Consider the following 21,792-nt stretch of genomic DNA (forward strand, 5'->3'; position numbering starts at 1 on the left):
TTGTCTTACACAGTATGCAATTCTCGCCAACGCCAACGCCAACGCCAAATTCACCTCGTAAATTAGCATTCACGTAACTCAAGCCAATAACTTAATGTAAGTATGGCAATTTGCATATTTCATTTTTTTTTGTTTTCAAACGGAAGACACAATTACCATTTACATATTTGGCGCAGTTTGTTGTGGACCTTGGAAATGTTATTGTGCAAATTACCTCGAGTCTCTAAAATGCCTGCATTTGCATTTATAGGACAGCAAACTGAATGACAACAGCAATGAGAGCGCCAGGTCCACATACTTCGAATAGGAAGGATTGAATTTCACACTGCAATGCTTAAAGAAGATACTTGTAATGTCGCCCTCTGCTGGTAGACTTAAATTACTACACCCGTCGCTCAGTTATGACGTGACTCAGTGTGTTTTTCCAGCATGGTGACGTCCTTGGGCTGTAAATACAACCGGAGTTTAGGGGAAATGAAGACCAACGAATCGTTAGTTGTCACACTGTGAATGAAGTGAGTGAACTTCAAGCCATGATTAACTTTGAGTCGATTATTTACCAGTTTTTCATATTATATTTATAACTACAGCTGTCATTTGCCTTTATTTTTTATTCATCTGTTTTTAATTCAATGGATGGGATGTCAGGATGGACTTTTAATTTGAGCTCACGTACTATGTGTATAATCTGAAGTAATGGCTGTGCAAATGCCCTCTGCTGGATTCCAGCTCATGCACAGACTGCTGAGGATTAGCACATCCGGTCAAAGAGGTCTCCGCAGCAGGGACGCGCTCCGTGAATGCAGGAGGGTGACGAGAACCTTTTCAACCTTTCCCGTGAAATGTAACGAGAGCAAGGGAGACAGCTCGGACCCGTCGCCCCCGAGCGTCCGGCTCCCCTCCAGACGGATGCGATCCCTGTCCCCCCTGGAGAGGATCAGCAGCCTGCTGCCCCGGGACGCCCTGAGCCCCGAGGTGCTGCAGCTGAGGGAGCGCGACCAGCAGGACCCGGAACAAGACGCGAACATCCGGGTGTCGGACACGCAAGAGGAGGATCACGGGGCAACCCCTGTAGAGGAGGATGACCCCGAGACCCCGCGCGCATCGGACGCGGAGACGAGCGTGTCGCCCGCTCTCCCCGGGGAGAGCCCGCTCGCGTTCGGGGAGCTGCTCGTCGCCGAGTACCGCAAGAAGGCCCGGGTGGAGTTCAGGAAGATGTTCGAGCTTCAGACGGGGGCACGCCTGCAGAGCAGCTGGGGGGTGGTCTGGCACGACGACGTGGCCGGGCGGCCCGCCGGCCGCTTCGTGAAGACGAGCAGGGGCGTTCGCATCCTCGTGCGCCGGGCCAGTCTGGAGGATTACACGCTGTACATGAAGAGGGGCCCGGCCATCGCCTACCCTAAGGTGCAGGGTTGGGCTGCGTGTTTTCACGGTCCCGCCTGAGTGCCTTCTCACTCTTCCTAATTGTGTTGTCTCTCTCCTTCCCAGGATGCAAGTGCAATGCTCATGATGATGGACGTCACAGAGGGAGACCGTGTGTTGGAGTCGGGGTCCGGGTCCGGAGCCATGTCTCTGTTCCTGTCCAGAGCAGGTGTGCACCCGTCTGACTCAGTCATTGTCTCACTGATCCTCATTGATCGTCTCTTATGCTATGTTGTTTGTTGCCCCCCCCTCCCCCAGTCGGCTGTAAGGGCAGCGTGCTGAGCGTGGAGGTCAGGGAGGACCACCACAGGAGGGCAGTGCTCAACTACAACCGCTGGAGGGCGTCATGGAGTGTGCGGCGAGGCGAGGAGTGGCCCGACAACGTCCAGTTTCACATCGGCGACCTTGCCGAGGCCTCGCCGCTCCTCGCCGCTCGGGGATTCCACGCGGTCAGTGTCCGGCAACGCCTGATTATGTGTTTTTAAAAACTCTGGGGAATTAGGTTTTATTACATTTTTTGTGATGCCTGCTCTGCTCACCCGTTGCGTGGATTCTGTCCGCTGCAGGTGGCCCTCGACCTGATCAACCCTCACCTGGTTCTGCCCGCCGTGGTTCCGCATCTGCACCTCGGGGCTGTGTGTGCCGTCTACCTCGCCAAGTGTGTATATCCCCACCTTTTTTAAAAAGCCGAAACCCAGAGAGCAGGATCGAGCCCCTGACAAAGTAGCAGTTTCGACATTTAGGGAAACATGCTTCACTGCTTTCTTCCCGAGTTAGCAGAGAAGGATGACGCCACTCTCGCATCCGTCCGCTCAGTACAGGCCGCAGTCGGTTAGCTTAGCTTAGCATAAAGACTGTGGGGAAACGGCTAGCCTGAGGTGACAAAAATCTGCCTAACATGCACGTCTAAAACAAACATGAAACATCTCATTCATTTTGAAAGGGACAGGTTGCAGTTGCCTGGCAACTTGGCGGCAATGACGAGATTTTAGGAAGTTATTGCTCCAAAATAGTCTGGCACAATCACCCTTATTGGAACACTTATTGGAACAATATGCATGTTAAGTCAGTCATTTTTCAGAAAGGCTAGCCAATTACAACTGTTTCCAGTCTTTGTGCTAAGCTAATTATCTCTCGGCAAATAAGCATGTGTTCCAAAGTGTTACTTTCTTTTAAAGTGGGACGTGTCATTTAAATGTGCACATCTTGAATTTTTGATTGCCTTGAGTGCATAAAAATACTAAAAACAAACCTGATTCTAAGACCTTGGACCGTCACTCTGACCTATGTTACGCAGCATAACACAGGTCATCGACCTGCTGGAGGGGCTGAGATGTCTGGCGCTGCCTCTGCTGTGCGAACGCATCGTCGAGGTCCCGATCCGAGACTGGGTGGTGGCTCCGGCCCTCCAGAAAGACGGGAGGTACTGCGTCAGGAAAGATCCCGTCCTGGACCAAGACCAGAGGGAGGAGGCCGACAGAGGTGATTTTAGAAAGCCACACGACCAGCGCCTGTTTCAATGATGACGGTTTAGAGCATTTATTTAACGAGGTTTTACTGTCGCACTTCAGAGATGAGCGCGGAGGAACACCCAGCCTTCGGGAGTATTCCCTACATCGCCAGACCTCATCCCGAACAGATGAGCCACACAGGTCAGATATTACATTTATAGTCCCGGTCCACAGCGTGCGTCAGTGAACGCTCATCGTGTGTTTTTCCATTTTTCAGCGTTCCTGGTGAAACTGAGGAAGTGTGTGCGGTAGCTCGTCTGCCCCGGAAGGAACCCTGGGACATAACTGTTGTTGTAAATTATTTGATGAATAAATGATCAATGTTCACTGTGGTGTTTTTTGATGCACATTTTAAGAGTCTCATCTTGTAAATGCCAAGTCAAAAATCTAGACAATAACTTCAGTGAAACTGTCTCTTTACATAGGGATCCATATGGTAATATTTACAGTAATTGCCAGCGATTTAATAGCTCTGTATGTGCAGAACAAAGGGAGACAGGTGGGTGTGTCCGCTCCGTTCCTGTGAGGAAACTTGAGTGAAGTGCAAAGAAAGAACAGGCTCTCAAAAAGACACATTTTAGCTCAAGCCTTTATTCAAAACTCAAGAGGCAGTGTTGGATCATGAAACAGGCACATCGGCAACAACGCTAAAAAACCCCGATCCCAGCATGTGACAGACTACGTTAACTTTGATTCATCCAGCTTGTCATTTCATTTTCACATAAATAAGTGGTGAAAAAAAAGTGCTTCAGTACATAAATAAATAAATATATAAATACAAAGAACTCAGTGCAGGTTAAACAGTAATCCTCTTATAATGGTGTATATGGAATGACATGAGCTCATTCTCAAACAAGCTAACTTTTACTTAACTTTGTTTCGGACCGGTTCTGCCGAGTCGGGTCCGCGTTCTCATTTTAAAAAAGCGGTGAACAACAAACGGGTGAAGTTTTCAGACCTTTACTTCAGAGTAAAAGCGGCATGAAAGAGGCGGAGGCAGCGGCACCCTGACGCTCTACTTATTCCTCGCTGATCCAGTCCATGGAGGGGTCGTACATAGACCCACCGGAGGACTCTCCTCCTGGGGAGACACACATGGGAGTTTAGCACAACTTGAAACAAGAAAATCATCTTCTGGAGTTAATAAAACTAATACTGTTCTTTATCTGACACCGGGCACAAATAGGATTAAACAGATTATGAACACTAAAACAAAAATATATATTTCATGTTTTAAAAACTTACTTTTGTACAAACTATACAGTCGGTGTGTTGTTATGACTTAAGTTATACTTCTGACTTTGACAACCTCGGTGCAGACAAATCCCGGTGCAATCTTTGGCGCCCCCATGAGGGGGGCCCGGACCCCAGGCTGGGAGCCACTGTGTTAAGAGGCAAAACTCCAGATTGATTTACTTTCGTAAGAACTGATGATACATGGACAATTAACTTTGTGGTTATTTGATAAATGTTAATGAATAAAACAATGTGTGTAGGAGCAATGAATATGATGTCCTAAACCAAATATTCAAGCTTTTTAAGTCGGTGTCACAGGACATAGAGTGCCATCTTTTAATTTCTAATCCCGCTTTGTGAAATGCCTCCCAGGTGCATCCAGATGAATCACATCTACACGCAATCCAGACACCAAGTAAGCTTAACAAAGAGAGCTCTGAAATGCTCAAGGCAGAGTTTAGACTTAAACTCATGATTGATCTAAAATCCAGCAGTGAGGATTTCATGAATATGCACAAAGATTGTGGATGTCTTTCTGTCATATTTTTAGCTATTAGACCTACTGTATATTAGTGTGTGGCAAACAACACATGCAACATAAAAAAAAAGAAAAAAAAAAAAGAACGGTACTAGTTTATCTGCCATCATTTCCATTTTAAAATCTTCTGGTTCAAAGTTGCTGAGATGGATTTTATGATCATTTTGGGAAGCCTGGGACCTACTTGGAACCTCAGCACTGCAGCAGAAGGAATGCCTCGTCTGGATCTTCGCCTCCGCCGCCTTCCTCCGACAGGCTGCGGCCCTGGGGGGCGTGACCTCCAAGCTCAGCATGGAGGTGAACGGGTGGGAAAAGGTGGGGTTCGGGGTCCGCGCCGAAGAGCCTCTGGAGGGAGAGGCGGAGGAGCACGGGCCCCGATCCGACGCTGAGCCACGTTTGCAGAGGGGACAGGAGACCGGGGAGGCCAGGGGCCCGCGGGGGACGCGGATGCGGCCCAGCTCCCCGTACTGCCGCCGGGCGCCGCTGTGGTGCTCCGACCGCTCTCGCTGCCACACGAAGTGAGAGGACACGATGGCCATCACCTGGAAGGACAAAGAGAGGGAGACCAAGAAATACATAAATACAGCTCCATCAGAAAAAAAATATCAACAACAGAGATGGAACTTCATCTAAAGCCATAAAAACTGCACTGTGCAGCAAAAAACAAGACCCTTAAAAAGAGTCCCAGAGCCATTCATCATTCCCCTCAGGCAATTACGCCGCGTACCTCTTCGCAGCAGCGCCTGCTGACAGCCGCTCTGTACTCGACGCGAGCCCACAGCTTGTCTCGTTGCTTGAGGAAACGGGGAAACTGCTTCTTCCAGTTCTTGCCCAGCGCCCATGGAAAAATCTCATACTTGCTCTCCTCCTCGTCCTCCTCCATGGTGTTGGCAAGATACCTAGCGATGGAGCACACAAATCACTGTTAAGGCGTTTACAGCTTGCCCAGCGGTGGCACACTTTTTTACGAGAACAACAAGATAAAGAAATAGAGATAGTATTTTATTTTTTTATTTTAAACTTACAGTGCAATGAAGAAATTCTTCTTGGTGTATTCAGCGAAAGTGAAGCGGGCCCTTTTGAAGTACACAAAGGTCATGGCCAGAAGGTACTGGTTAATTAGGAAGAAAAGTTAGAGTCAGTTGATTGCAAGTAGCTTTTAAGCGCTCCATGTGCCATTTATTTAGTTATCCATTTACTTGACAACTTACCCTGTCAGTCATTTTACAGCAGCGGTCCATCCACAGAAAGTCATGGATCAGGTCATCATCTGTAACCAAAACACAATCATTTAACAATCAAACGCCAAACATTTCTTTTTATTCTTTCAAGTTGAAAAGTAAGACTGATCACTTTGATTGCCACCGAATAAAAAAACATTTTATTGGGGGAATTTATACCGAAAAGTCTGAAGAACGACGCCATTTCCTGCCGCTGCATGACGATGGTTGGGGACAGGGTCGTTTTGACACGGAACGTCTCGTCCCGACGCGGGCCCGGCTGGCTCTGGGCGTCTTGGCCGCTGGCTCCTCTGAGCCGGTGACTTCTCCTGGTGTGGAGGGACTGCGAGCTGCTGGATGTCGCCCCAACAGTTATCGAGGGAGCCTGGCACCGAGGGAGCAGCCTGCGTGTGCGCTTCATCATGCTTCAGTTAGGGTCATCTGCAGTAGACAGTTGTGGAGTGTTCTGAGAGGAAATGGATGAGAGTTATGAAGTTAACAAACAAAAAAACAAACAAAAAAAACCCGTTAAAATCCTAGCTGCAAACCTCAAATAAGATTCCATTATATTGCTTGTTCAGAATACACAAAACGCAACGAGCCAGTTTAAGCTAAGTTAGTACCTGATTCAACCAGATAACGTTACTAAACTAAGCTAGCGGTCAGCTAGCAAAGTGGCCGAGGGCTTCCAGCTTGTATGAAGCCAACTTTAACATTATTTCGTTGAGTGTAACGTTATTTGGGAACTAGTAAAAAAAAAAAGTATTAAAGCTAAGCTTAGGGCTAACAACGCCCGTCAACCGAGTCCTCACCTCTATGGTTTTTCCTTTCGGCTTCAGCGAATGGAGCACAGTTGAGCTGTTTAGACAGTCAAAGCTACCCTAAAAAACCGATCAAAAGTCGACAGATTTCCGTGTTACTAACACCCGTATCAGTGACACAGCGGGACAGAACCCGATAGCGCTAAGAGCTGACGTGAATAATGCCCCTGTGAACGGCAGAGAACGCTAAAAAAGTACTACTTTTAAAACAGTCAAACCCGCGAATAACGTAGTCATCCGTCGGTACAAAGCACTAGCCAGAGTAGACAAGACGTCACGTCAGCAGTACACCTGCACGCGGGGACGCAAAGACCAATCACGGCGCTCTTTTTCTTCTTCTTCTTCTTCGTCAAATAATGCGAACCTACAGCCTGCGTTTTTTGAATATTAAACAAGTAGAAATAAAGATAAAGAGACACATTCAAATGAAGATAAAATAATATATGGAACATACCTTTGCAAAAAAAAAAAAATATATATAATATATTTATATATATATATTTTTTTAAATGATTATTGAAAACTTTCTTAGTGTCTTCCCATAGTGTGGAGATCATTATTTTGATAGGCCATCAGTTTAGTTTGACTTTAAACATTGTTGTGCCATTCACAATAAATACATAAATGTGTGTGGGTAACACCTGGTTGGATTGATTTACAAAAGTTCATATTTCATATTTATTTCATGTTTCAATAGCCTAGGCTAGTATTGCATAAAGGAACGCGACAGACAGGTCAGGGAATTGTGAAAGTTTGATCTGTGTACTGACTGAGCATAATTTGACAGCAGAGAGCAGCTGTAATTTGTGAAAGTGGGGGGTTAACGATCTTGTTATTTTTATTATTAGCTGCTGTAAACAAATAATGTATTAAATGGTGACTTGACAGAGATTACAGGGATAAAATCAACACAAATTGGCAAAGAAAATATCAGAAAATGCGAAACAGTTACAGTAGTTTAAATGAGGGTATAAGAACATGTTGAGGCAAATGGGTTACATGGATAGGGGTAAAACTGTCAACTTTGTGTTCCTGCTATGATCTGACTCCATGTATGAGGTAAAAAGCATTTCGTGGTTTGAGTGCTGAGCATCTTCCATACTAAAGCGATTCAGTTTGTACGTGTATGGTTATGTGTGATAGGGGGCAGGTTCATATATAACCAAAAATAGGTATTTAAAGAGTAAACAAATGAAAGGATTTTAAATGTATTCACAAATTATTAATTTGTACAACAAAAAAGGGACAAATTATGTTGTCATTCCATCATGTTTAAGTGTACATTGTTATCATTCTAATCAAACCATAAAGCTCAGCCTTGTAAATCTGATTCATTAAATTTTTTCCTGTTAATTTGAATTAATTTGTGTTATCTTCTTGACTAAATTTTGCTTTTAAAATACATGCTGAAGAGGAAAGATGAATACAGTTTTTCCTTTTTTTTTACTTCACTGTCTACTACAAAGAGGCAGAGGCAGTTCAAGTTATTTCAAACTCGCCTCCATGTTCCAGTGAACTGATATAGAAGATAAAAGAAGATTAGCAAATCACCAAAATAACGTACTGCACAACTGTATGGCAAAGGTATTTGATTATGTAAAATTAAACATTATTAATGTTTATTAAAACAACAGTTATATTACTTTTCTGTATTGTATATCACTTCAACTGTCATATAGTATAGAACTATTAGTATTATCTGCATAAAACTGCAACTGCATGCAATTGGAAAAAAAACACTTTCACCTTCCTTTGAAATTTATTAGATCTTTTCTATTTTTGCAATAGAAATGCCCCTAGGGCTAAATAGGGAGATATTGTTTTGCTGGCTATAAAAAGCCACCTGAGGCCAGCTCCCCTTACGCAAATGAGCTTAAAGTCTTACAAGTAGGTACGTTTTATATGCTTTAACGTGACATATGTGCATGGTGAGGAGTTCACTGAAAGCCTCACTAATCCTTTCAGCTGCTTGTCTTGTGTAAGGTAGAGAGGCATGTGTTTCAGAGCACGCTACAAGGACCTTTTTTCTAAACATGAGCATCGATCGGTGGATTTATTTTGCCTATCTATGACAGATGAGAGAAATTTGTAAAATGGATGTATCAAGGTTTTGTTTTGGCAGCATCCTTGGGGGGAGGGATCTCATCAGACTTGACAACCTCAGCCATCTGAAAATGACAGATACAGCAGGTGGCTAAGGACCTTGGCTATTCTTTGCACCATTCACTGCACTGCTGTGTCTCAGAGAAGACACAAAAAATCTGCTTGTATTTGAAAACATCCAAAATGGGTTGCTCACCATCCAAAGGTAACAATTTTGGGATTCTGGGTCCCATGAAGAAGGGGAGGATGCTTCCCCCTGCACCTCAAGGAAACCCCAGAGATTCCCATTTCGAAGATGGAGTGAATCCTAATCCAACGGGATCAACGGATGGGGATACAAAGGAGAGAAAGGCGGCTGGACAAAGCCAGATACTTCAGAAAGAGGCTCGTTTAACACCACAGAAAAAGAGATATGTAACTGAGCTTGCCCCTGAAGCATTAACCGTGGATAAACTCGGGAGTCAAGGAATAGACAACAACACAGTTTCACAGAGAAAAGACAAAAACGTTGACATGCAGGAGGTGACAGAAAAGAAGCCTGGCAGAAAACAAAAAAAAAATACCAGAGGTATTAAGGGGCTTAAAAACAAAGACAAGGACAAAGATAAACCACCGGTAGAGAAAGTGGACTTCCCTGAACCTTTGGTTAAAGCTCACAAAGCTGCTTATGCCTTTTTGAATCCTAGCATAAACAAATATGATGTTTTACTGGGACTTTTGGAACAAGCAACCCAAACACAGGTTTCTGTGCAGACCATGGTTGCTTTTATGGCTCTACGCTATGAGGAAATGATTCAGGGACTGGAGGAGATGGCAGATGAGGGAGAAAAAGTTTTAAAAGAAAATGGAGAACATCTTGCTTGGCCATGTCAACTGAAAAACCTCTCATCTTCTCCACCTTTGAAGTCTGGCTCTGCTAATATTGAGCCCCCACCGGATTTGTTGCAGCAGCTGCTTCAGTACACCACACAGAGAATGCGAAATGTGAGCCAGACTGTTGCCGGAATTGGGGAGTGTGCATTGGAGGAGGCAGTGGAATACTTTGCCTCTGTCTCAGAGCTTTTAGAGGAGAAACTGAAAGTCAAACGTGCAGTAGAGACTAGGCTAATGCAACTCTTATCTCGCATTGAAATGGCCTCCCTGCGCAAGCCCGGTCCAGAGGATTCGGCTCTCTTTAGTGAGGACAGTGGTATTGGGGCTGAGAGCGAATCCCTTGCTGGGTCTGAAAGACGCCATAGACGAGAGAGTGGTGCGTCCACTGGGACAAATAGAACTACACCTGTCAGTCCTATGGAATACACTTCCATGAACATTAGGCAAGGAGTATCAAGGCAAAGGCTTGCAAGTCAAATAAGTCCAAGTGTTTCCCTCACCTCACTCAACTCATTAGGTTCCACATGTACCATAATGGCCAATTACCAAAGAGACTCATTGCTAGGATCATTCTCCTTAGATTATGGGGAAGAAGATGACGATGATGACGAGGAGGAGGAGGAGGTGATGAATAGAGGCCTGGGAGATGTGGGGATTAGAAAGCGATCAAATTCTTCAACTGTAGAACGTGAACAACATCCATGCCGCCTGCCCCCAAAGCGCATAGAGAATCCTCAAAATGTTGAAATGACTCTCAAAATGAAAAATGCTATCAGTGGTAGGATACAATTTGTCCCATCACAGAATGCTAGAGCCAAAACAAAGGTAGGTGACAGCCCAAAAAACAGTAGACGACAGTGGACGGATGAGGAGGAACGTTCTCCAAGGAGGCCTCAAACAACAGCACCTATTCGGAATGCTGTGGTAAAAAAGACCGCAGTGGCTAGAGAGCGACGTTCCCAGTCAGCGGAATCCCTGCGGAGCAAAGGTGAAGATCCTACTCTGCTTGAACTAGAGAGGACCCAGAAGGATTTAAATTTGAGGTTACAAAGGATGAGTAAAAGCAAGGCAAGTGGGATAATGAAGACTGCACCATTGAAACCAAATCAAGGAACCTCACCAGCACAATCTCCAGCAGTACATCGCAAACATCCCTCACTACAGAAGAACAGCAATCCCCAAACACTTAATGGCAAAGCAGGCCTTACAAGGCACAACAGTAAAAAACAGGAGGTAGCTAGTGATGTGGAAGATGATAAACCTAAGGACAAGAAAACACCCAAGGGTCCGATAAAAGCCACCCCACCCCCTAGCCCTCCTTCATCACCACGGCCATCTTCAGCTTTTTACAGAGGCAGGAACTCAGTCAAAAGACTGATCGATACCTTTAGTCAAGGAATAGAGGATCTAGAAGGTCCTGAAGTTCTGGGGCCCCTCAAAGGAGTACGGAAGTGTGGCGTTCCTGTGTTACCTGGTTTAGGGAATATGGAAGCTGTGCTAAGTAGTGGGATAACCTGTTGTAGACCTGAAACTACTTCATCTGAGAAAAACAACGATTTTGATCTGGATAGTCTTCCTCCCCCTCCGCTGGAAGTATTAATGGACAATTCCTTCGAAAGTGCCCAGAATCTTTTAACTGTTGTAGCAGATGAAGGGGCAACAAAACCTGGAAAATCGCCTTCATTAAAAAGGGCTGCAGTATCGCAACGACTCAGGGCCTCATTTCAGTCAGTGACAGTGCTGCCAAGTAAAGGAGGCCTGCCACAGGCTTCAAAAGTTATTTCCCTTCCTAGAGCGGATCAACAACACACATCCGCTCCGTCAAAGGTCAATCAACCAGAAGTCCAACTGAAGGCAGATCCAGGGAAGGAAAAGGATTCCTTGTACCAGCAAGACAGAAAGATCATGCACCCAAGACAGTCTTCAGACTTACAGAGATCGTCAAAAAGTTATGTATCAACAAATACATCTGCCATTCAAGAACAATCAGCAGGCATACAAGAAGGTGGCAACTGTTCAGTGCCTAGATGTAACACTACAGTGTCTACAGTGCCTCCTCCTTCTGTGGTCAGGAGCCAACCACCTGCGAATAGGGGGCGAACGTTACCCTCTACACCTTCTACACCAAGCAGTCTACATCGAAGACTTCCCAGTCCCCACAACTTTAAAAGGCAACCTACTCCACCTTCTTCAGCTAGCCCCCCTGTTAACAGGACACTCCCCACACCAACAGCAGTTCAAGGGAGGCTTCCCAGCCCACCTGTCACAAAGCAGAATATTTCAAACTCGAACTCCTCCTCTTCCTACCCTTTCAGAGCACCATCTCCACCAGCCTCGCCAAAAGTACAAAGATGGTCAAGGGAGAACAGCACTGAAAACTCATCTAGTGCTCGGATGATCAAAAACGCACGTTCAGTCTTCTGCCCCGCATCGCCATCCCTGTTTGAGGCCCAGCCTTGTCCAGTTCCCCGACCCCCTGAAGCATGGACCTCTACCGGGGTCTCCTTTCTCTCCCGTTCTTGGGGGAGTCGTGGGAAATTTCCTGTATCTGTTCAAGGACCTCGACCCTTCATCCGACGTAGCCATTCAGATCGAAGGCCAAGTCTAAGTCTGCCACCAAGATCGCCAGGCATCTCAGTGGCTGAGACTTGTGGGAGTGAGCCAGCAATATTCTCACAGGGGTGAGTGTTTACCATGTTTCTATGTTCCACATTCTAAGTCATTCAATGTGGCTTTTCATTGAATCTGTTGTAATGGTTTATTTTATAGGTACCTTCAAGTTGCTAGTATGGAATGGTTAATTCTTCCAAAATTTTCGACAGTGGGCAATGTAATTTGGCATTAATTATAAAGAAAATGGTTTCTAGTTACGTTGATTTAGTTTATAAGAAGCAGTTTATATATATATATATATATATAAATAAATAAAATAGAGCAAAGCCATAATATCATACCTCAAACATTACCCATCTACTTTACATACACAATATACTTCAATAAAAACATGACTATGTCTACTGGGACATGACTACGTCTGAGATAAGCAAGGGCAGTTTCATAAAAGACAGTATATTGTGTAGGTACCTAACTGATTTGACAATGCTGTTATATTACATTATTAGATCATTCAGTGCCCTTTTATGATTTATACTTAAAGATTACATGTTTCCAAGATGTAGTGAGAATACATAAAGGATAAAAAAGAATATTTCAATTATAGAAACATCAGATAGAGAGTATCACATAGAATATAAAAGATATAAAGCCGGCCTTTGCATTTAATTCTCTCCACAAGTAACTTAACCTGCCTCCTCTAGGTTGAATACTGCATTCATTTTAAATGTTGAGCATATTAAGGGTTACATGTCACAATAGTCTACAGTAACACACATGATTGACTGAGTGAACACACACACACACACACTTCACAAACTAATCTCATTCATACACCCTCCCTGTTTCTAACTGACACAAACCCACCTGGCCCACTTCCTTAATTGCTATTGACAACATTCTCCATTCATTCTCATAGGCTGTACGATGAACCAACTTGGGACGAAGAATTATGGGGGAGCCAATCAAACCTCAGAGCTACTCTACGCTCGGCATCCCACCCGGACCTGTGTGTTGTCGGACAGGCCTTCCACAGAGACTAAAGGGGACCAATGACGGGGCAGTAGGATTATGGATTAGCAGGCTTTAACAAGGATTTAATAAGACGGTGTTTATGCCACCGCAAAGAGTGGAAGAACAAATTGTATCCACTTTGCTGTGGTAGTGCATTCCCACAATGTTAATGATAAAATGTGGTGAAAAAGGTGTGCATATTTGCATGCATACTTGAGCATGTGCACTCTCTGCGTGTACCGTGTACACAATTTCATTTTTACAATATATGGAATTCATTACCTGGCTTCGTAATAAGTCTGAAGATTCAGGTGTTTTCATCGTCTGAGTTGTCTGTTTCAACTTCTATTAATTCTAAAAAAGAAAAAAAAAACGCCACAAATATTAAAGTGTGTCAATAAATAACGGAGTAGTATTGCTCCATTACTGACAGATAAGCCATCATTTGAATGAGCTGAAAGTAACTTCATCGCATCAGTGCCATGAACCATTCCAGGATTTGAATCTTATCAAAGATATGTCTTTGGTTTTTGGCAAGTATTAATCCAAGCAATAATGTCATCATCAATAATGAAATATTATTGTTATTGACTATAGTTTCATTCTTTCAGTGAGACGCCTTTCTCTCTGTTGTCTTATGCTGCAAGATAAAAAATAAAGCCAACCTCAATCAGTATTTAAGATGTTTTGTTTTTTTCACCAATTGTTTCCGTTTCATGTTTAATTTTTACAACGTGTTTATTAATAATAAAAAAACTCATACAATCATTCATACTTTTGCATCTTCCATTTTATTAACATTAATTGTTTCCTTCATTAATACATTATTTAACTCATAGGTGTGCTTCAGTGAAACCAAAGGGTTAATGCGGCGCGTTATTGCTGTTTCATTAATGATTCTTGAAAAATAAAGGTCAAGATTGAGGCAGCGGAGGGTGAGATTTAGTCCATGCATGGGAGTCAAGCTCCAAACACTCTGGATCCAACATTACCCACAATGCAACCCAGCAGCATCTATCATTAGAAGCTGCAAATACCAATTCATTCTACTACACTTTTTAAACTGTTAACAGTTCACACTGCAGGCATGATGATGACATCATCGGGGCTAAAGCCATTATATATACTGTGTTACAATCCACACAAGACCAGAACTTGGGAAACTCTAGGTCTCCTCTGAATATCATTTATTTGCTAATTTATGCTAACGAGATGCAGGTGGCAATTAAGCCGCATTTGCAAAATCCCCAATTGTGGTCAGCGAAAGCTTATATGTAACTGAGGCCTTCGAGCAGAACAAATCCACGAGGGAAAACCCCTCCAGTGGAAATACCAGACGTTGAAGCATGCAAGAAATATCCTACGATATGATGAAATAGCGTCGGATTTTTGAGCTCTTTTGTGGTTTATCATCCAACATTTCCCTCCAGCAGATCCACTATCTATATTAACCTGAGAGCACTTCATGATTACGTCTTTGTGCCACAACAACAATCTCATCAACTCCTTTAAACCATCAACATCGGAGCCATGCAAAGCGGATCTTACCACATCATTGAAAGTGGATTACAATAACCTGGGCGCCTTGTTTCGGGCTGATGAAGAGGCTGAAAGTAGAATGATTTGCTGTCCAGCAGCTGTGACCCAGTGCTGGGCAGAGTTCCTGTTTCTGGCCTTTTGATAGAATCATGCATTGTAATGAGGCTTGCACTGAATATTCCTGTGTTGAATAAATCATCTGTCTTCCTTATAACAGTTGAAATCAATGAGGAAATAACACAGTAGAACACCGTTGGCAACCACAAACTGAACTGAACGTAAATGCGTAACACTTTGATGTGAGGATAGAAGGAAGAAATAACTTAATGCTTCAAATGTTTTCTTTGAGAATATTTACATCGTATTATATTTGAACTTGTAGCCTACTGAACTGCTTACAACCATTTTAGGTAAAATTGGATATTGTAGTTCTTTTTATCGTTACTTTTAATAACTTATATTTTCAAGGGTCAATAGTATCCTCTCTTTCATTTTGTCTCTTGGAAACACTTCCCGTTCATTTCCTATTTGAAACACTGCTCCGTGTGTTTGGCAGTTTTCAAAGGAATCAGCGAAAGATGATCAGCTCAAAACAATCCTGCTGATTAGGTTTCCATCATAGGAACTAAAGCCGCCATGGCTGGCGCTGGCGTAATAATGCTCTCTCTGCCAAATGCAGTGCGATCCATGCACAAAGTAAACCTTTATTTATCAACTCAGTGTGGCTTTATTGGCATGGAAGTTTCAAAAGACAATGTTGCCAAAGCATTGAAATAAAAAAAGAATCATATAAAGGACACAATGATATGAATATTAACACAACATTAACACAACATGACAATTGATTTGTAAAAATACATGTAATACAATTACATTCAACAAACACATTGTGTGTGTGTTTGTGTGTCCAGGTCATTCACTGTCCCTTCTGTATTGTATTTATCAATAGATACCTGTCATTGGAACACACATTACTCCATATATATACAGTACATACATACATACATATATACATACATATATATATACACTTATATATACACATATATACATACATACATAGTATCATATAATATAAATAATCTTAAAATGTAATGTAATTCAACCCTTTAAAGTTAATTCAATATCTTCAAGTTTTAGTTCATATTGTGAAACTGTATTAAGCATTTTCACGGATTTCAATACAATTTCCTCGAACAAGGTTTATGCTACCCAGCTACTACACTACTTATTAATGTAAACAAACATCCATAACAGCTTTCTGGGGACCTTCCTGACCATCTTATCGAAAGCTTGCTTATTATAGAACACATACACACAAACAATTTCCCCAATTAGAGATTAAAGGACCGGTGGGTAGCATATATGGGAATCTATTGGCAAAAAAATGAATATTAATGTTTTCTTTAGTGCATAATCAGCTGGAAATAGGTTTTGTAACCTTAGAATGAGTCGTTTATGTCGAAAAGACAGAGCAGGGTCCTCCTTGTGGAGTCCACTATGTTGCCCCGCCATGTTGTACAGTAGCCCAGAGTTGACAAACCAAACACTGGCTCTAGATACATAGCTTTGAGTTGGCCACCATAGTTCTCCTCCACGCTCGGCATACGGGAGACGTTTCTGCTGGATGCGATCTGCAACATCACCGCTAGATGACGCTAAATCCTCCACACTGGCCCTTTAATAAAAGCACTTCTAAAGAACGCATATCGTTAAAAAAACGGAACAAAACAGCCCCCCATTCATTTAAGGGCTACTGTAAGAGTAGGTATGTAATACATTAATAACATCGTATCTATTAATCGTATCAAAATACATAGAAGAAAAGATTGGTCACTGCAGCAATGAGGAGATTATAAAAACACTATTAACATGAATAACACATCAGTCTTGTGTCAGCCTTCCTTTCTACTATAAATATGAAATGATCTCTTGCACAGAATACTTTTGCTTTCTTTCTTTTCTAGATAAGGAGCTGCAGTTGGTGGATTAGTGAACATCCGTCCTCCGGTTAACTCATTGACAATAGCAGGTTGCTTGAAGCTGCTTTGCCTGCAGTCCTCCACCAGAGGAGTGTCTCACCCCACGATCCGTCTCCCATCACCCCTCTGCAGTCAGAATGCACAGGGCACATATGGAACGCAAATGCAATGCAGCGTCATCTCACTTTGTCTTGTTATCCTCAGACGATGGGGCAAACACGCCGTCATCTTTAACGTGTCAAACACTGAATGCAGAATAGTGTAAGGATGACATGGTGGAACACATCTGCTGGATCTGAATCCTCTCCTGAGGGACAGGAACACAAAACGTGTGGATTATACCAAAAGGAATTACCACTGAACAAAACAATGCTCATGTTGGTGAGGGGATGTTGACATACAGATGTATTAATGATGCTGTTCAGCATTCCCTCAGAGAGTCAGAGATAGGGCTTTGAGATTCAGGCTGCATTGCATTTTGATGGATACGTACTATACTTTTATTTATGTGTGACAACTGATGTAGTTTAGATTACATTCCCGTCTATCAAATGTCACCAAAAATCATTCCTCTCGAGGCATTATACATTCACGTCTCCAGTCATAGAAATAATTAAATAGGTCAGGTGCGACTTTATTTTAAATTTATTTTAATTAAACAATCCACCCACAAGCCTCGTAAATAAGTTATGGAGGTGAACACAAACAACAGCATTTTCTCACAAAACATTGGGGATTATTAGCTTATTATTTTCATGCATCTGTTCATGACTTTGGGTGAATATTTTTCCTGGTCTATCTTTACATTTATGGTTTCTTAGCTCGTAATGGTATTTGATAAAAGGCCCCTCACTGGCCTTCATTTATTGCCTATGAAAAACACATTCCCGAAACAACCTCAACTAAGTTAGCTCAAAAGCAGTTCAGCAAGTCTGGAGCTTTAAGGGCCCACTGGAGTTCTAGGTTACATATAAGTAGAATTAGTATGAAGGAAAATCACTGTCAAAATCCGAGAGCGCAAATGAGATCCACGCGCGCCCGTGTGTAGAGGTTCCGTGCGTGCAAATTAAACAGCCGCGTGCGTATTTTACTTTGACGAGCACTTTTACATCACTCCGCGCAGAATATCTCTGCTCACGCGAGAGTAAACGTGAAAGAAGAGCAGTGATAGTAGTCGCGCTCAAAGCAATTTTGCTTGCGCAAACAGAGATAATCTGCGCGGATTAATGTAAAAGCGACTGAGAGAGTTTCATGCCCATCCACACACGCTCCAGCCATCGGTCACATAACACAGTCTATTGGAGAAATGAACGGGAATTTTATCGTCGGAGTCACCTCTTTATCAGACCAAAATGAACTCATGAGCTAAGAAGAATTATGGCGCCAACCGACTCATGGGGATTTACTTATATAAGAAAGATCCTGAAATTAGAGTTCCAAGTAAAAACAAACAATTTCCCTCAACATGGGTTTATTTGCCTCGGAGCAATCAAACAAATCCATTGTACAATGCCCTAAGAGGACGGTCACCTGAGGTGCGTTTGTCGCAGTATTAACTCTTTATTGAAACAAACTGGAACAGGTGGATATTAGTGTCAGTTATAACTGATTGGCCCAATGTGTGGTCCCTTGGAATGCTGGAGGGCAAAGCGAAAATTGATTGTATTCTGAAGGGAAAGTACCAAACCTGCTGAGAGAGCCATTCAGTATGGGAAGTAAAAACCTTTGTCCCCTCCCGGGGGACGGAATATTGTCCACCTGCCCTGCATTTAGAAACATTCATTGGAAGCAGTTCTCGTCCTAATCACAGCAATCAAAGGACATTTTCACCCTCAGCACGGCACCACTGCTCCTCGGCTTTAATATTGTAAGAAGAACGTTGTACCTTTCATACTCCCTCCAATAGAAAATGTGGAATGGAATGTGGCGCGTTGTGGACGGTAAACGACGAGTTAAAGGATGATGTTCATTATCCCAGTTTATTTCTCTGTTAATGAGATGGCACTAAAGGGATATTTACTGAATGAGCTCCTCTCATAATTGCCGACTCCAACGTTGTTATTGCATGTTTGTGCAGCCTGTCAGGAGGTGAAATCAACATTTGCCTTGCTCTCCAGCTCTTCAATGGATGTCACGGTTCCAAACATTTGCATTTGTTGCCCGGAATCTGACTGGCGCCGCGGCAACCACGCTGGCAAACACAAACACAGTAGATGCACTAGACACTAGACACACAGAAACACACACTAATGATCACAATATTACTTCTAATCCTTGTAGAAATGAAGACGTACTTCCATAAGAGCAATTTCTGTCAGTGCCTTCCAAAAAGACAATCCACACTGTTGGTAGAAGACAAACAGAGGATGCAAACATTGGCGTCTGGTGTTGACAGATTTGACGGACACAAAATAGCCCAATCAGAGTCGAGAACCCGCCCAATCGTCAAACTCATTTTTACCCTTCAAATGAAAGAAAAAGTAGTGGAAAACCACCCAATCTGGCAACACAGTTTGTATGCCCAGCAATCCACCCCGACCTCCACCCACAGATGTTTTGTGAGGTATCCGTAGAAATGGAATAGGAGTAGAACGGACGTTGAACTTTTGTCATTTGACTTGTTCAAAGAAAATTGGCGATTGTTGTTAAAACTCTGTAAGGTGATTGTGCTGTGCCAAAAAAAATAAATGACAGTTTAAGTTGAGAATTCATGTTACCTGACTGATTAGAAGTGTGTGCGTTTCAGGTACAGCATGTAACAGCACGGTTCCACCAAACTCCATCATTTGCTTTACATATTACAATTTTCAGTCCATTTATCTGGATATTCACCAACAAGTGTACATGTTTCAGACGTTTTTTATTTATTTTCCACGTGGTTGGAAGACAATCTGCACTCAGGCTCCAATGAGTCCTCACTGTAGGAGAGCTCCGACACAATACCAACAAAGTATCGCCATCTAAAAACTCCCTGCATCTCGGTGAGCCGGCCCCAGACTTCATTTATCGCGCAATCCGAGACCAAAGCAAACATTTAAGTCCACAGTGCCTCTCTTTATCCCGTTTACACAGGCCGATTCCTCCGGCTGGCTTACAGATACACTGAGCTTTCTGGTCCGGCGGGGCTGAGGACAAAACATGACCAGCCGGCTGCCATGGTCGCCTCTTATCGGGCCCCGTGTGTGTGCCCAGCACCGGTCCGACACATGGCAGCTCCCAGATAATACCGTCTGATAACCGTCTGTGTCAAAACAGCCCTGACCGGAAGGTGAGCTCCAGCTGGGCCACACTGATGCAGATGCAGAAAAACACGGTCTGATGGGAGGGGGTGAGCATGGCGAGCATTCAGAGATTTCTTTTTTTTTGGCAAAGAGGGTCCTCGCTCAGACAACTTATCTGCCGGCCTGCGTCACTAACTCACATCAGATTAAAGGGTTCGTGTCCTACTTTGTGCATGATGAATGCATTCTTTTTTACATTTTTAGACAAATCGATGCCATTGCATATGCTGCAAAAATGCTGTGACAGCTTTATGTTAACACGTGGTCACATATTGGGAGGACATCTCCTATATAAAGTGGAGAACCTGCAGTGCATTCAGGAAGCAGTGATTATATCAAGACAGTATGATGAATGTCTGCACAAGCCGTCATGTCACCAGTGATTAGGAGTTTGTTGACAAGCAGTTTAAAGATTTAAAGATATGACAGTCATTCAGCAACGCATGCATCTGCAGAATTAAACATTGTAGCCATTTCTAATCATTGTCGCTTCATTAGCAAAACAGGATCCTCCACTCAACATATCTCTTGTAAAGAACCGTCGCCATCTTGGTTGTTGGCCGTCGCCATCTCGTTTTTTTGGCTACCAGACATGACACTTGTGGGTGGAGCTAAGTACAACAGACAAACACAGGACTTTCGTCCAGGAGACCGCTGTTCGTGTCCTGTGCAAAACTAAAAGTAGGCTAACGTTATAGTCCCATGACTCGTTTGTCACTCGGTAGTGAAGCCGAGTCATTAGTCAGCAAAGTTAACGTCAACTGCGTTCTTTTCCTAAGCCAGCGAGGTGGTTGTGTTGCCTAAACCTAACTTCCTGTGGAGACAGAAGTTTATTTTGAAAAGACACCATGCATGTTAACAGTGTAAGCTGAGACTTTCTGCCGACCATCTGCTGATATGGGAAGTGAGAAAGTTGAATGTCGACAGTCATCCTCTGGAGTTTCGCAAAAGAAATATCACTGTTTTTTCCATGAGAACCATGGTAGCTGTACTCGGATGGCAACAGAGCCTAAAAAAAACCTGAAAAATGTAAAATGCCTTTAAATCCAAACTCATCCTTTATTTTTGCCATAGTTTTGAGTAAGTTGCTTAAACTTTCATTATGCAGCAGCAGGGTTGGCCCCAATGTCATTTTATGACATAAGCCCAGTAGTCCTGCTGATGAGAACAATATTAACTTATTAATTAAACAACCCTCTGTTGTTTTATAAGCTAGCTAGCGATTTTCTCTCTCTCTCTCTCTCTCTCTCTCTCTCTCTCTCTCTCTCTCTCTCTCTCTCTATCAGGACATTTGTTGACACATGTTGAATCCGCTTGTCTCTGTGCTCCCGTTCCTCCTCCTATCTGGGCGAACGATGTGCTTCAGTTATGCTTCTTGTGTGTTTGCGTAAAAGGAATTACATATTCCTGTTGATTTGCTTTGTCATGTACAATTTTGTACTATATTAGTGCTTTTACATGATGGACTAAAATGACCGTATCACAGTTGTATGTATGGTTTTGTAAAATTGTGATAAATAGCACATAATTATTGAGTTATGGCCATAAATGTGTTTCGTGAGGTCACAGTTCTAATCAGTCCACCTTTGAAATCCACTCCATGCGTTACTGAAATGTCACGAGAATGGGACGGATGTGA

At 43.1% G+C, this 21,792-nt stretch overlaps 3 protein-coding genes across 4 annotated transcripts; 2 read left to right on the top strand and 1 right to left on the bottom strand.

Moving 5' to 3' along the window:
* Positions 1-395: 395 nt before the first annotated feature.
* trmt61b (tRNA methyltransferase 61B) lies at positions 396-3,260 on the top strand. Of its 2 annotated transcripts, XM_076107785.1 has the most exons (8): positions 396-515; positions 730-1,404; positions 1,489-1,591; positions 1,681-1,871; positions 1,989-2,080; positions 2,720-2,904; positions 2,994-3,074; positions 3,151-3,260. In XM_076107785.1, exons 2-8 carry the CDS (start codon positions 733-735, stop codon positions 3,183-3,185), a joined length of 1,359 nt encoding a protein of 452 aa, XP_075963900.1. In that variant the 5' UTR covers positions 396-515; positions 730-732; the 3' UTR covers positions 3,186-3,260. The 2 variants fall into 2 exon arrangements, with proteins under 2 accessions (XP_075963900.1, XP_075963899.1); XM_076107784.1 differs by having other exon boundaries at positions 409-1,404.
* Positions 3,261-4,453: 1,193 nt separating this feature from the next.
* spdya (speedy/RINGO cell cycle regulator family member A) lies at positions 4,454-7,060 on the bottom strand. The gene is made up of 5 exons (XM_076108308.1): positions 6,108-7,060; positions 5,919-5,977; positions 5,733-5,818; positions 5,435-5,606; positions 4,454-5,249 (listed from the first exon to the last, which is right to left on the bottom strand). Exons 1-5 carry the CDS (start codon positions 6,349-6,351, stop codon positions 4,716-4,718), a joined length of 1,095 nt encoding a protein of 364 aa, XP_075964423.1. The 5' UTR covers positions 6,352-7,060; the 3' UTR covers positions 4,454-4,715.
* Positions 7,061-9,034: 1,974 nt separating this feature from the next.
* pcare1 (photoreceptor cilium actin regulator 1) lies at positions 9,035-13,380 on the top strand. Its single transcript, XM_076107638.1, has 2 exons — positions 9,035-12,405; positions 13,257-13,380. The coding sequence occupies exons 1-2, from the start codon at positions 9,035-9,037 to the stop codon at positions 13,378-13,380; spliced, it is 3,495 nt and encodes a 1,164-aa protein (XP_075963753.1).
* Positions 13,381-21,792: the final 8,412 nt, after the last annotated feature.

The sequence above is a fragment of the Anarhichas minor genome, unplaced genomic scaffold (genome assembly GCF_050575085.1).
Source record: "Anarhichas minor isolate MPS153535 unplaced genomic scaffold, ASM5057508v1 ptg000040l, whole genome shotgun sequence".
Taxonomy (NCBI): domain Eukaryota; kingdom Metazoa; phylum Chordata; class Actinopteri; order Perciformes; family Anarhichadidae; genus Anarhichas; species Anarhichas minor.